The sequence below is a fragment of the Pipistrellus kuhlii genome, unplaced genomic scaffold, assembly GCF_014108245.1.
Source record: "Pipistrellus kuhlii isolate mPipKuh1 unplaced genomic scaffold, mPipKuh1.p scaffold_m20_p_3, whole genome shotgun sequence".
NCBI lineage: Eukaryota > Metazoa > Chordata > Mammalia > Chiroptera > Vespertilionidae > Pipistrellus > Pipistrellus kuhlii.
The window spans coordinates 7,199,698-7,214,241 of record NW_023425529.1 but is presented as its reverse complement, the minus strand read 5'-3'; the positions used below and the strand labels follow the sequence as shown (position 1 = coordinate 7,214,241).

At 45.4% G+C, this 14,544-nt stretch overlaps 1 protein-coding gene across 5 annotated transcripts in view; it reads left to right on the top strand.

The window, feature by feature from the left end:
• The first annotated feature begins 316 nt into the window (after nucleotides 1-316).
• TCP11L2 (t-complex 11 like 2) overlaps nucleotides 317-14,544 on the top strand; it is a 40,204-nt gene continuing 25,976 nt past the window's right edge. For 3 of the 5 annotated variants that reach the window (XM_036454841.2, XM_045587560.1, XM_036454844.2), the window contains exons 1-3: nucleotides 317-474; nucleotides 10,953-11,146; nucleotides 13,967-14,102. In XM_036454841.2, the coding sequence (XP_036310734.1) occupies nucleotides 10,987-11,146; nucleotides 13,967-14,102 (296 nt within the window). In that variant the 5' untranslated portion in view covers nucleotides 317-474; nucleotides 10,953-10,986. Of the gene's footprint in view, nucleotides 475-10,952; nucleotides 11,147-11,569; nucleotides 11,671-13,966; nucleotides 14,103-14,544 lie in introns of those variants that run through there. The other 2 variants (XM_036454842.2, XM_036454843.2) reach the window with 2 other exon arrangements.

Here is a 14,544-nt window from a genome sequence, read left to right as displayed (position 1 = left end):
GCACCGCTGCCCCAGTTCCGTAAACACTTTTGTCCCCGCCCCTCGGAGCGCCCGGACTGCACCACTTCTAGGACGCGGGGGGGAGTGGCTTTTCCCATGCATCTAAAACACAGTCAATTCAAGCATCTCCTCAGTTCCTTTCATCCGAACCTGCGCAAACGTGGCTTGTAGTTGGGAGATCTGTCAGAGTTTTGCTGGAGGAGCCAGGAGTCCCCTGGTTCCCCCCCTTTCCCCCGTTCTGTTCCCCCCCACTCTCGGGTGTTGTTGTGGCCACGCCGTGGCTGCCTCGTTAGAGTCCGTCCCGGCCCTTTAAATACCGCGTGGGGGGTGGGGTCGGGGAGGCTGGGGGTGGTTGGGCCGGTGAGTTTCCCAGGTGCTTGTGCCGTGCGCTGGGTGAGGGGACACCCGGAGACCCTTGACCCCGGGGCTCACTCAGTCGCCTTTCTTCTCCTCCGCTGTCTCCGCGCTGGCCCGGTGCGTATCCACCCCGGGGGAGGGTCGCGGGCTCTGGGGTGCTGGGCCCAGGCCGGCGGAGGGGGGACATGTTGGCGTGGGGCAGCCCGGAGCTTTTTGTCCCACGTGAGAACTCAGTCCTGGGACGCCAGGGCCAGAGCGATCAAGCCCGGGTTCTTGCTCCCCCCGCAATCGCAATCCTCTTGTTTGACCTCGAACCGCCGTCCCGCGTGAGTGCGGGGCGCGGGCGCCGAGGAGCCACGACGGGTGTCCGGGTGGGCGCGGGCGTCGGGCCCCGGAGGCGGCCGGATCGCTGCGGCTGGGCCGCTGGGTACATCTCGCTGGGCCCGAGCCAGCGACCGCTCTGCCAGCCGCTTCCCACCACCATCTGGGCTCCGGGAAAGGAACACCCTCTCGCCTGCGACCCCCCGGCCCTGCTGGAGTGAGCGAACCGAGCCTCGGGGAAGGCCAGGCGGGCCCCGCAGTGTCTGTTTAGGGTTTGTTGCCGGGGTTTCCCTGGCACTCGGCTGGCCCTCCGCCGTCCCCTCCCCCCAGAGTTTGTTTTGACAGGAAAAGTGCAGCCGGAGGACCTGGGTAGGAGTAGGGGTGGGGGTGTAACCTGTGCAGACTCTGATGCGCTCCTCGAGGTTCCCCCTCTTTAGGAGGAAGAGGCGGGAATGCTATTCAGGCCCGGAGTCCCACCCCTTGGCCTCCTGGGGTGGAGTGTGCTTCCCAAAGCTGCCCCTGTTATGGCACCTCCGGGGTTAACAGTGGTGATTTGAGATGGCACGCGGACAAACATGGTTATGCGTTTTCTTCAGTATTAGGAAAAGCTGTTCCATCAAAGGAGCGATTTCACAACGATATAAAGTTTCCTTTTCAACGGAATGTGTTTACATGCAAACATCTAGCGGAGATAAAGAGGAGTGATGGATAAATTAGCATATGGGGGGAGGGTGACAACATGGGAACGTTGTGAAGAGTGGTACCCAAATGACTCAAGTTTGGGAACTACGGCCTTGGATGGCTGTCCTGTTCCTTTTGTTTTGAAGAAACGAGACAAACGGTCCTTGTCCCCAAGGGCCCCCCCAGTCCCCAGGATCCCCGTGGTCTCCTGATCCTCCAGCCCAGAGACCTTGCCCTTTGCTACCCGCCAACCGAAATGAGGGTATGGCCGTGTTTGCCACTGCAGGAGGCTCCCTGCCTCTCTTTTCCTCTCGTCTCCAGGGATTTCATACATCACCCTGGCAGCCCGCAGAGGTGGCCTGACTTGAAGTGGCCCAGGGCTAAAGATACCCAGTCATGTGTGGAAGCGGCTTCATTGCCATTGGGGGAGGACAGGGGAGGGCCCCAGAGGGCACAGGTACTAAAACAGGGCAGTGGGGGTGGGAGGAGCAGTGTTTTCAAGGATGGAAAGTGCCTAGAAATCCTCCTCCCTGATGCTGTCATGTTATTATATGTGTAGTGCGAACATCTGCCGTGTTAGACAATGACCGGTTTGTTGTCTTTTATCTGGCTCTTTGTTGTCTCTAGTTTGGTGAGGACCCGGATTCTCTAGCTGATTGGAACAAGCACCTATCTCCCTTGCTCTGTGGCTTTTGCTTTGCTAAGGATGAATACTTTTTTAGAGCCGCCGTGTGGGATTGGTTCTAAAGCAGCGGTTTGCAGAAGACGGAGGTTTTCCACACCATCTGCAATGCTACTCTCTCCCTCTTTCCTCCTTACTACACATATGTGAATGTTTGTCCTGGCACCTGGCCTTGATTGGGTCTTCAAAGAGGATGCCCACTAGATGTTTCTAGAAACGTCTCTGTTCTGTGACAACCGTAGGGGGATGGGTTTCATTCCTCAGGGCCCTGCTGGATAATCTGAACAATCAATCCACTTCAAACTCTTTTTGGTTTGGCTGAGACCGGTTTGGCTTAGTGGATAGAGCATCCGCCTAGGGACTGAAAGGTCCTGGGTTCGATTCTGGTCAAGGGCATGTACCTTGGTTGTAGGCCCATCCCCAGTAGGGGGTGTGCAAGAGGCAGCTGATTGATGATTCTAACTCTCTATCCCCCTCTCTTCCTCTCTGTGAAAAATCAATAAAATATATTTAAAATATAAAAAAAAATTCTTTTTGGTTTGAAAGCAGTTAACCCTTTTGATATTTGCATTTTGACTTGGGATTTTGCAGTGCTTAAAGAATGACTCCCTAATGGAGGATTTTTGGTCACTCCAGTGGGGTGGTTAGAGTTATTGTGGACAATAGACCCATTCAGAGATGCCCTTCACCGCCTGGCACTTGAGCAGACACCCTGGGGTAAGGTCAGCTTGCGACCACATGTGCGCATGTTCACGTGGTGACAGGTAGATCGATTTGGCAGAATGGGGAGTGGAAAGAATGAGCGGCACACCAGGTTTTCTCCAGCTGTCCTAGAGTGATAGAAGCATGGGCGTTAGGGATCCACTACTTGGATTTAAGTTATGCTGCTGTGAACCCTTAGGCAGGTAACTTAACCTCTTTTATGTATAAAGTGGGGATAATAGCAGTACCTTAGGTAGCAAGGCTGCAATGAAGATTCAAGGAGATAAAACATTTCAAGCCCTTTTCATGGGGGCTGGGTCAAAATAAGCACTTACTCTCCATTAGCTTTACTTGTTATTATTTGCTACCACTGAGTATTGAGAAGGTGAAAGACACAATGTAATTGTGTCTTTGCTACTTTGAATGATTGGTGCCTTATAAACTCAACACATTTCTAAGGCACTGGGAATTAGAGAGCGGAGACACAGCTTCTTCCTGCAAGCTGCTCAAAATGTAGTGGGGAAACATGCCGAGACCGGTTTGGCTCAATGGATAGAGCGTCGGCTTGGGGACTGAGGGGACCCGGGTTCAATTCCGGTCAAGGGCATGTACCTTAGTTGCGGGCATATCCCCAGTGGGGGGTGTGCAGGAGGCAGCTGATCGATGACTCTCTCTCTTCGATGTTTCTAGCTCTCTGTCTCTCTCACTTCCTCTCTGTACAAAATCATATTTAAAAAAAAATGTAGTGGGGAAACAGAAATGCGGAAACAACCATAGTATTTTAGGTGACCACATAATGAAAATAGAAGCAATAGGTGACCGCATAATGAAAAATAGAAGCAATGGGAGTTAGGCCAAAGAGAAGGAAACCCCAGGGTATCTCATGAATAGAGGCGTGACTCAATTTGTCCTTCAGTGATACTCACTGAGCTCTCTATCTGTCCTAGAGCGGCTCATTTAGGTGGATTGAGTGGGGATATCAGGGAAAGTGACTTTGAAGTTGTAACATTTAATTTTAAATCTGAATGACAAGGGGCCAATCGTGTGATCAGGGAGAAGAGCATCCCTCGAGGAGAGAATAGCAGCTGCAAGTGCTCTAACGTAGGAAGCTTGGCTTGTCTGCAGAACCTAAAGAAGACCGTGTGTCTGGAGCAGGAAGGGTTAGCTGGAGAGTGGTACCAGGACGCGGTGGGCAGAGGCCAGATCACAGATGGATTATAAACCACCGCCAGGAGACTTCTTAGGAGAAGGAAAACCACATGGCAAGGACTCTTAAAAAGGATGATTTATTTTTTCCTCTCTGTAAGGGCTCTGGCCTATTTCCTGTTTCATTCTCTGCCACTTTTCAAAAAGGACTTTGGGACAAGTTTGACTGTGTAGAATGACTTTTGTAATAAGTGGTATCTAAGCTATCACAGTGGTGGGAGCAATCAAAGTCTAAAATCTGCAGGAGATTGGACTGTTTCGAATTAGTTGAAGTTTCAGTGTAGTACTTTTTTCTTCTTTTTTAACCTTTTTCTCAGGAATAATTTCAAACTTATAGAAAAAGATGGGAGAACGATACAAGGCACTCCCTACTGTCTACCTTTTACTTATATTCACCTATTAACATTTTGGTCCATATTTTTTATTGTTTTCTCACTTGAATAATTTGAGAGAAAGTTGCATACATTATGGCCTTTTATTCTAAACTAGGGGCCCATTGCATGAATCTGTGCGCCTTGAAAGGAACTGTGGGCCATGAGGCTGCAGTGGGCATAGGGGCGGGTCTTGGCCCATCCTCTACACCCTCACCCGGCCCCTCCCGCCATGGCTCCCTGGTTCCCCTGTCTGCCAATAGCCCTGCTCCCACTGCCAACACTCCCATGCACTGATGGTGTCAGCACCACTAGCATCCGCTAACAGCGTGGAGCAATTGGGGCCAGTACCAGCAGCGGATGTGAGCAGAGCCAGTACCATCAGCTGCTGCCCTAATTGCCCCTCAGGAGCAGGGGGAGGTAGAGAAGCCCCCAGGAATGATTGGAGCCAGCAGCTGCTGCTCACACCCAGTGACAGCCCTGAGCCATCAAAACTGGCACTGGGTGATGGCAGTGGGTGTGAGCAGCAACTCCTGCAGCACCAACAGTGACTGTGGTGCATGGGGGCAAAGAATTTTCAGTAACCACCAGAAGCTTGCCCTGTTGACAGAGACTGACACCCTGCCTTGGTCTGGCACCCCCACTCACCTGCTCCACCATCATACTGTGGCCAACACCGGCTTTGTTTCACATGCCCCCTGGTGGTCAGCACACATCATAGTGACCAGTTGTTCGGTTATTCTGCCATTGGGTCTATTTGCATATTAGAGTTTTATATATATAGATACATATTCACAGTGCATTTATCAACTTAAATAAATTTAATGCTGTAATACAGAGGTAGATTCAAGTATTGTAATAATGTTCTCAATTGACCCAATAATGTCCCCTCCCCATCCTCCACCCCTGCCTCTGGTGCAGGATCCAGTCTAGGAGCATCTATTGTACTCACTGTTAAGTATCTTTTCATCTGGGACATATTCTAGCCTTTCTTTGTTTTTATGACATTGACATTTTCCTAATTCATAACTTTTTTTTAGTAAGAATAACATAATAGTCAATAATCTATTACTAGGAGCTTAAGTACTTGACTATTTAAATTATCTTCACAACAATTAAAACCTGTCTTCCCTCTATCTGTTATGAACTCTTCAGGTTCCCGTACCCATTCCTTCCTCTCTAAAATATTAGTGGTCATCCTGCCATTCATTCATCCATTTATTCACTCAACAAAAAAATTCTTAAGTGTCTGCTGCATCCCAGTCTTTGACCTTGGAAAGAAAGATAGAATATTGCACTTATTATTATTAAATATGGGACACTTGCAATAAAAAATGTGATCCTCCTTGAATATCAACCAAGTGTAGTATTGGGAGGTTTGCTTGGAGTGATCTTCTGTTTTCACCTTTGACTTTATCGTTGGTTTGAGATGCATCGTTCCAGAAAAGTTGTGTTTGCTTGTGAGCTGTAGTGTTGAAGGTCTAAGTTTCTGGATCAGCCTGGTTTCATTATTACCGTATTTTTCGGACCATAAGACGCACTTTTTCCCCCCCAGAAGTGGGGGGGGGGAAAGTCCCTGCGTCTTATGGTCCAAATATAGCCTACACATATACTTTTAAAAAAAAGTTTTTTTACTTGCCCGGCTCTGTGTGGTCTCTGTGTGCTTGCCCGGCTCTAAAATGGTTCTAAATGCTGCTGTTTACTTTACAGGGTTGATTACATGTGTTTATGACTGTGATGTTGGGTTTTAATGCACATAAAATATTTTAGGACACTATTTGTTTCAGAATCTTTTTTTCTTCATTTCCCTTCTCTAAAAACTGGTGCGTCTTATGGTCCGGTGCATCTTATGGTCCGAAAAATACGGTACTTGTTCTGAGAGGGAATCCAAAATAGTTTTCAAAGCAACCTAATTACCCTCTATGTTTTTTTGAATCAAGTAGCATTGTCCCTAGATGACTTACATGGAAACCCGAGACCAAGAAAAGTAAGAACAGATGTGAAGAAACTTACTACAGAAGACCATTTACACCAGGATGGCCACTTTTTTGTTTTGTTTGTTTTTGGCTTTTGTATTTCAAACATGTGCAGTAGTTCTGTCCTAGGTTAACTCCCAGCCTTCTTAATCTGTAGTACAGGAGTAGGGAACGTCTGACTCCGGGTTGTATATGGTCCGCCCAAGAAATCACTTGGTCTGGCCCTGCCAAGGCATTAGGGGTGAGTTAATAGCAGGCTGATTTTTTAGGTTGATAATTTAAAAAATATATATATTTTATTGTTTTTTTTACAGAGAGGAAGGGAGAGAGAGATAGATCTAGAAATGTCGATGAAAGAGAAACATCAACCAGCTGCCTCCTGTACACCCCCCACTGGGGATGTGCCCGCAACCAATGTACATGCCCTTGACCGGAATCGAACCTGTGACCCTTCAGTCCGCAGACTGACGCTCTACCACTGAGCCAAACCGGTTTCAGCTAGGTTGATAATTTTGTGTGGCCCCTGAATGATGCTATGAATATCCAAAGGGCCCTTGGCAGAAAAAAGGCTCCCACCCCTGCTGTAGGGGGACATGCTTTTCTCATCCTGGGATACAACTGTTCTTCCCTCTAGAGTTTTTAATGCCTAAAATAATGATAATAATAACAACAAATGTAAATACTATTAATAATAGCAAACATCTGGATCCTGTTTACACTGGGTCAGACACTGCTCCAAACTCTCTCCATACACTGGCTAAACGAAGTCTCACACCAACCCTATGAGCTAGGTAGTATTAGTATGCCTACATGAGGAAACAGGCAATTGCCTAATAAAGTAATGATGGGCATTTTGGCTTTAAAGAAAAGTTTCTGCGTAGGTCCACTAAAACCCAAGAGAGGTTCCTGCCAAATAAACAGGTTCCTAAACATTTTGAAGCTTTTAAATTGTCTCTTGTATTCCCTGTGCCAAGAGCTCTACCTTCAATGACCTGTTCGAAGAAAGCATAGTTGCATGTTATTAACTCTGTCTGCCATGAGAACATAATTTCTCAAAACTTCTAGTGATACCTCATGGAACTCTGGGTTTATAGCATGTTAGCAATTCCTCGCTGAAATGGAACTTCAATACCTGGCTCAACCCCCTCAGACAAACAAGGTGGAGGGAGCAGATGTGATGTGCGGGAAGTCACAAAGGAAACTAATGGCAGAGCAGGCCTTATCTCTTTGAGTTCCAATGTCTAATTTAGATACTTTATTTTTTAAACTTTTTGTTCATTTATTTATTTTTAAATAAATAGTTCATTGATTTTTAGGGAGAGAGGGAAGGAGAGAAACATTGATGTGAGAGGGCAACATGAATTGGCTGCCTCCTGCATGCCATGCCCCCCAATGGGGGATTGAGCCTGTAATCTGGCATGTGCCCTGATCAGGATTCAAACCAGGAATCCTTTGGTAGACAGAGCGACATCCAACCAACTGAGCCACTCCAGCCAGGCCTAGATCTTCACTTTTTAAAATCTTTGTCCTTTGCTGCCTTGTTAAACAATTAAAAAACCTATGAAGTGTGCTGTTCAGCTGGAGTAGGAAAAAATTCTAATGGTTAAATAAATCCAATAGGTTAATATATGAATGAACCTAATTTATGAATTCCAGTGGATGGAAGCTTTTATTCACCTTTACTTGGAAAAGACAGCCAAAGTGAAGAGAAATAAGAGCAGGCCAATACATGGCACAATAGTTACAGTGAAATGATTTGGGGGAGAAGAGTGAAACAATGTTTAAAATATTCAGATAAGCCAAAACCGATTTGGCTCAGTGGATAGAGCGTCGGCCTGCAGACTGAAAGGTCCCAGGTTTGACTCCAGTCAAGGGCATCTACCTTGGTTGCGGGCGCATCCCAACCAAGAGGCAAGAGGCAGCTGATCGATGATTCTTTCTCATCGATGTTTCTAACTCTCTATCCCTCTCTTCCTCTCTGTAAAAAATCAATTTTATATATATATATATATATATATATATATATATATATATATATATATATGTTTTTTTTAAATATTCAGTGATAAGGACCAGGGAATGTTAAGTCTTAAACCCAGTAAGGTAGGTCTTGGTGTAGGTTCTCTATTCTAGTGCTTGAGCTTGGGCAGCACCAGGCCTGTAAATGTGTCGTGATATCAGTTTGCAAATGTTCTGGTTGAAGCTGCACCAGATGGGATTCAGTGACTCCAATTCAGCTGACACTGAATGAATACTTGTCACATATTTGACCCTGGCATGGACGGGCCACAGCCCTTGCCTTATGAAGGAGAGTTGGAAGTAGCCATGAGAGGAAAGTCAGTGTACAAGGGACTAAGCACTCTCATGGAGATACAGGAAAATGAAACAGGTGTATCTCATGGAGATATAGGAAGATGAAACAAATGTATAAAGAAGGTGTATAAAGAAACTGGCCAAGAAGTGGAGGGAAGGCTTCCTGGAGGAGGTAGCATTTTCAAGAAATGCCATCCATGAGAAGTAGAATATTGGCAAAGAGGAATGCTAGAGGGAAGGCAAGCATTCAGTCCCTTTCGGATCTGGGGTTTGGTGAAAGTGAAAGGATTTTCAGGCTTTTTTTTAATCCTCCGGTGGGAATTAAAGCTCAAGTCCAATCTAGTTTGGACAGGGTGAGGGAGGATGCCAGGGTTCAGGGCTATTTTATAGCCGGTGGTCCTGGTGGTTGGCCTTGGGACTCCGGGATAAGGTGACTCTCTCTTACCTGGTAGCTTCCTGGCAGCTATACTCAACTTCCTGCCCTTTGGTCTGCAGAGGCTGCCTCCGAGTTAGTGGTTTTCTGTTTTCGAAAATGGTGGGCCAAGCAAGGGTGCATTTTTGAGTGGCAGGTCTAAAGACTGTTTGTTTGGGTGAGCTCAGGTGCAAATGGCTTTGACCCTTAAATCCTTTTCAGGCCCATCCCTGTCTCTACTACCCAAGAGATAAAGAGTGGCATTATTTCTCTCAACAAAGGCTAGATTCCCCGTAAGTCCCAACCCCGCCTGCCTCTCCTCTCTCATGTTTCCTCAGCAATGCCGTGTTTTGCCTCTTCTTGTCTTCTGGCATCTGGCACTCACCGTTTCGGTCACTGGACCTGAGAGCCATGAGAACAGAGCCCTGTCTGTTTTGTTCACTATTACTTTTCCCAGTGCCTGGCACACAGTAGGCACTCCATAAATATGAAAGGAATCATTGAAGAAACTGCCGGCATTTCTAGGCATACTGTGCGTAGTTGTGGTTTCACGTTCTGGCAGCTTTAAAAGCCCTGGGTACCTCATTTTGTGAGCCAGTTCAGGTTTAAAGACGCTCGGTGAACCCGTGCTATCACAATTGTCCACTTAGGATCTGAGATGCCTTTCTCTTCGAGCCCAGGTTTCCCCTCGGTGTCAGCTGCCACCACTCTCATATGAAGGCCAGCTTCCTCACGGGCCTGGCTCAGACTCCTGGGCTTACGCCTGGGCATCCCATGTGCCCAGGATCTCCTTTCTAAGGGGTGGCTGGGCCCAGCTGCCCTGCCCTGGTCTGGGTTCAGCCACCCCCTAGGAGTGTAGGATCAAGGGACTAGTTTTAGGGCAGGGTAAGTCCTCTTGTCCCTCAGAGTCTCTTCCCCCCACCTGTCAATCAGGAATTTTGTGGATGTAGTGGGCACTTTGTACATTGTCAAGTACAGACCAACTATCAGGCCTTACTCTTGATATCCTGGCAGTTCATGGGAAAATGGAGAAGAACATAATGACTGGCCAGTCGGAGGTTTTAATTAGCCTTCTCCTTTGCCCAGGAGGCTCACAGACAAGGAATGAGGCTGATTACAAAAATATTTTATTTCAAACAAAGACATAGGAACAATAGCAATAGCTAACATTTGAGTGATGTACTAAGAACTTCCTTTTCCGCACCCGAGGATATGTTTTCATTGATATTTTAGAGAGGAAGGGAAAGGGGTGGGGGAAAAGGAGAGAGAAACATCGACCATCTGCCTTTCCTATGTGCCCTGACCCGGGGATAGAACCCGCAACATAGGTAGGTGCCCTGACCGGAAATCAAACCCTCAACCTTTTTGGTGTATGGGATGATGTTCTAACCAACAGAGCCACCGGCCAGGGCCAGAACACTTTCTCATGAGTCCTGTTTCATCTTCAAGTAATCGTATGATTAGTCTTCCAGCCCAGTTTTACTGTTGAGGTAGGTAGTTCAGTGGCTTCCTCAGAGCCACATGACAAAAGACTGAAGGAGCTTTGAACCTTCCTAAATGTCTTACTTATGACATTTCATTATCATTATAACTATTCCTATACTAAGCGGCAGTCTGACCATGGAGCCCAGACTCATACTTCTGCTTCCTGTGATCTCGCAGCGCAGGCCCAGAGATGGTGTTCTGTGTTTTGTGCTTTAAGGATCTGTTGTGACTTGGGTCCACATGCACACCAAGCTCACACCTGTGGCTGTGGTTTCCCTCTTCCGGAAGGCAGTCTTGAAGGCCCAGTGATAGCCTGGCTGGGGTGCTACGGGGAGCATGGGGTCGTCTTCTGGGAGCCTTTCCAACGCTGTGACACTACGACACGGAGGCACCACAGGTGAAGTGCCACCACAGACTACTGACACAGGGTCTGTTTGTCTGCGCAGGTACCATCTCCACCCCACACTCAAGTGACACAAAATGCCCTTCAATGGTGGCGAGAAGCGGTGTGTGGGTGAGGACCAGGCAAGCGACTCAGATTCTTCCCGGTTTTCCGAAAGCATGGCCTCGCTCAGTGACTACGAGTGCTCCAGGCAGAGCTTCACAAGCGACTCCTCCAGCAAGTCCAGCTCTCCTGCCTGTAAGCCGACGGGGCAGAGGCCGGGGCAGAGGCCAGGGCAGAGACTGGAGCTGGGGAGGGTCCAGACCTGCGTGCTGGATTCCAACACTAAGAAATGCCTGAGATCAGAGGGCACACTTCCCTTCTTTCTAGAATCTAGATCTACCCGAATAGCACTGCAGGGGCCTGGTGCAGACTCTCAGGAATAAATAGCCACGCAAGTTTACAACTTGCCCATTTTTTCTTTCATCACTGACTCTGGTCTGCTTTGGTTCAGGTTTAAAGATGCTCAGTGAACCCATACTAGCACAATTGTTTGACTATAAATCCACCCCACCTGTCTTTCTCCAAAGTGGAAAAACAGTCCTTGATGTGACTTCTTGGACCACATTCAAGGATAAATTCATATTGGCCTTTTCTGATCATTTCTGACTTACATGAAAGGAAAGTTGCCCCAATTCAAGGGTCATGGAGGAAGTGAAATTTCAAAAACTATTGTGCAAATCCCCCAGAAAAGTGCCCATGAGAATTACTACACTAGGAGGGTGAGAAAGCAGTAAAAGAGCGGCCCCACCCATGGTCACAGACTATAGGGTGGTGAAACCTTGGTGGGGGGGCTAGGAGGGGTCAATAGGAGAAAAAGGGAACATATATAATACTTTTAACAATAAAGATTTTTAAAAAAGAAAAGAAAAACGAGTGGCCCTGCTGAAGGGAAACATCTTTTTCCTCCCCTTTTTTTGTGTGTGGAAGCTAGAGATGTATAAACAGATGAGTTTGTCTTTTTTTTTTTTTTAATTGGCATTTTGTATAGAAAATAGAACACTTTAGCTGACAAAGCAAATGCAGAAAAAAACAACTAATGTTTAATATGATCAGATGCCCACTTCAAAAATAATTGATTCATTTGTATTTATATTTTCAATTTGTGCATTCTCATTTTTTAAAAATTGGGGAGTTGATAAGTATAGAGAAAAGAAAACAGTGCCTATGATACCATTTGAAGATGACACTGGCAGTGCTCAGTCATATCTTCATTCTTCACATACACATTTCATTTTGAATTATAACTAAAGCATTTACTCATAATACTATAATTTTAAAACATTGTTTTTATGACTACTTACTACTTTATCAAGTGAATATGATTATATTTATTTAGTCATTGATTTATCATTGGACATTTAGTTTTTTGTTGTTTTTTTTGTTTTGTTTTGTTGTTACAGTGTTTTATGAATATCTTGGTGGTGCATAAAGCCTTTTCAGGAATTCTTTTGATATAATTGGATTATTGGGCCAAAGGGTACAGACATTTTTAAGGAGATTCCTTTTTTTTTTTTTTAATCCTCACCCGAGGATATTTTTCCATTGACTTTTAGAGAGAGTGGAAGAGAGAGGGAAAGACAGAGAGAAATGTCAGTGTGAGAGAAACACATCCATTGGTTGCTTCCTGCATGCTGTCCGAGCAGGACCCAGGCCAGAGAGGAGCCTGCAACCAATGTACGTGCCCTTGCCTGAAACAGAACCCTGGCCCTTCGGTTAGCAAGCTGATGCTCTAACCTAGGGGTGTCGAACTCAATCAGAGAAGGGGCCAAAATCTAAAATCCAGCCTAAATCGCGGGCCGAATGGTTTACTGAACAGTCATAAACTGTCATTGTGATGGAAACGAAGCGGAGTGCAGTGATGACAGCGCGGTGTGGGCCACATTGCAAGGCCTGGGGGGACGGATTTGGCCCGCGGGCCTTGTGTTTGACACATGTGCTCTAACCATTTAGCCAAAAAGCTAGGGCTTAAAGAGATTTCTTACTGGGACAGAGAGAATTGGCAAAAGAAGTAGCCACCCTGTTTTCTGTGTTTTCTCATATTCTTTATACTAAATGCAGGATTGATGCCTCTAAAAAGGTACCTAGGAATTCTGAAGAAGGTTTTTACTAATTCTGTATATCACCATTCCCTCTCCCCCCTCCTCATCCTTTTCTTCTTAATATTATCTTAGGTAGCAAAATATTGCTAGTCAGTACTGTTATGTGAGGTAATGATTTTTAGCTAATAGGAGCTAAGAGTTCCAATAATGAGTTCATAAGGGCATGATTTATTGGAGTAATTTTTAAAGAACAATCTTTAGAAATAAAGATTGATTATTTAGTACTTCTTTCTGAAAAGTACAGTAAGAAGCTTATTAGATTTATTAGATTATTATTATTAAAAGTACAGTAAGAAGCTTATTAGATTTATTTTCATTATCTGCATTTATTGAGTCCTTACTGTGTTCTTTTTTTTTACCAAAATTACCTTATTTAATCATCCCAGATCAGCCCTGTGAGGAGGTCAGTTAGGCTCCAGTGAAGTCAAGTGGTAACTACCAATCAGCAAAACTTAGAACCAAACCTAAGCATTTTGCTATACTGCCTATATTTTTAGAAATTACAGTTTTATAAAATTATTTCATATTAAGTCTGCTTCAGTTAATGAGAGTTATGAGTTACAAAATAAAAAGTAGTCATCAATTTCCTATATAGTATATGTAATAAATACATATGTAATAGGCACAAACATGATATGATTTAATTTAAAATTTAACTTAGCCTATGTTAATAAGATCATCTCAAAAACATTGAAAACTTAATCAATGCAGTATCTGAAGCTATCAAAGGAGTTCTTAAATTTTTGAAGTCTTAAATATTAAGCAGGGGAGTCCACCTATTTTAGTATATAGTCTCCTTATTTACAAAACACTGAAAATATATGTTGGAATAACTTACACTCCAGTTGCATCAGGAAGCTTCGCTGGATAACAACTTCTCTTCCACAACGTTCACTGGTTTTTGCTTTTTTCTCAGCAGCGAGCCCTCCCAGGGTTGTAACCTTTGATGAAGTGATGGGTGCAGCAAGGAACTTAGAAAACATGACTCTTGTTCATGAAATTGCTGTAAATGAGAACTTTCAGTTGAAAAAGGATGCCCTCCCTGAGAACAGGTAACCTAGAGATGTTTGTTGTGCATAAACTGTACTACAGATTGTGTGTGTGTGTGTGTGTGTGTGTGTGTGTATGTGCGCGTATGTTCACTGATTCCTGGAAATCCTTGTGAAAGGTTGAATGGGCGTAAACATTATCTGGTTCTCTAACAAAGCCCTGTACTTGAATCTAAAACCATTCCTCTGGGGTACGTGTTACCCATAATCTTTAGAACTCAGCTTTTATTTCACATTCTGGGTGAAGCTTTACCTGACTTTCCTGAGCCCATTCAGTGTTTCCCAAACTTTTGACATATGTGTACCCCTTCTATAATTTTTGTAATGCTGAGTTCCCCTCGTACTCATGAGAACGTAGAATTAGGCGCAGCTAAGCACGGGGCAGTGCATATCCCCGCCAAACTCCGGTGCAACGTGTACCCCCACCAAACTCTTCCCGTACCCC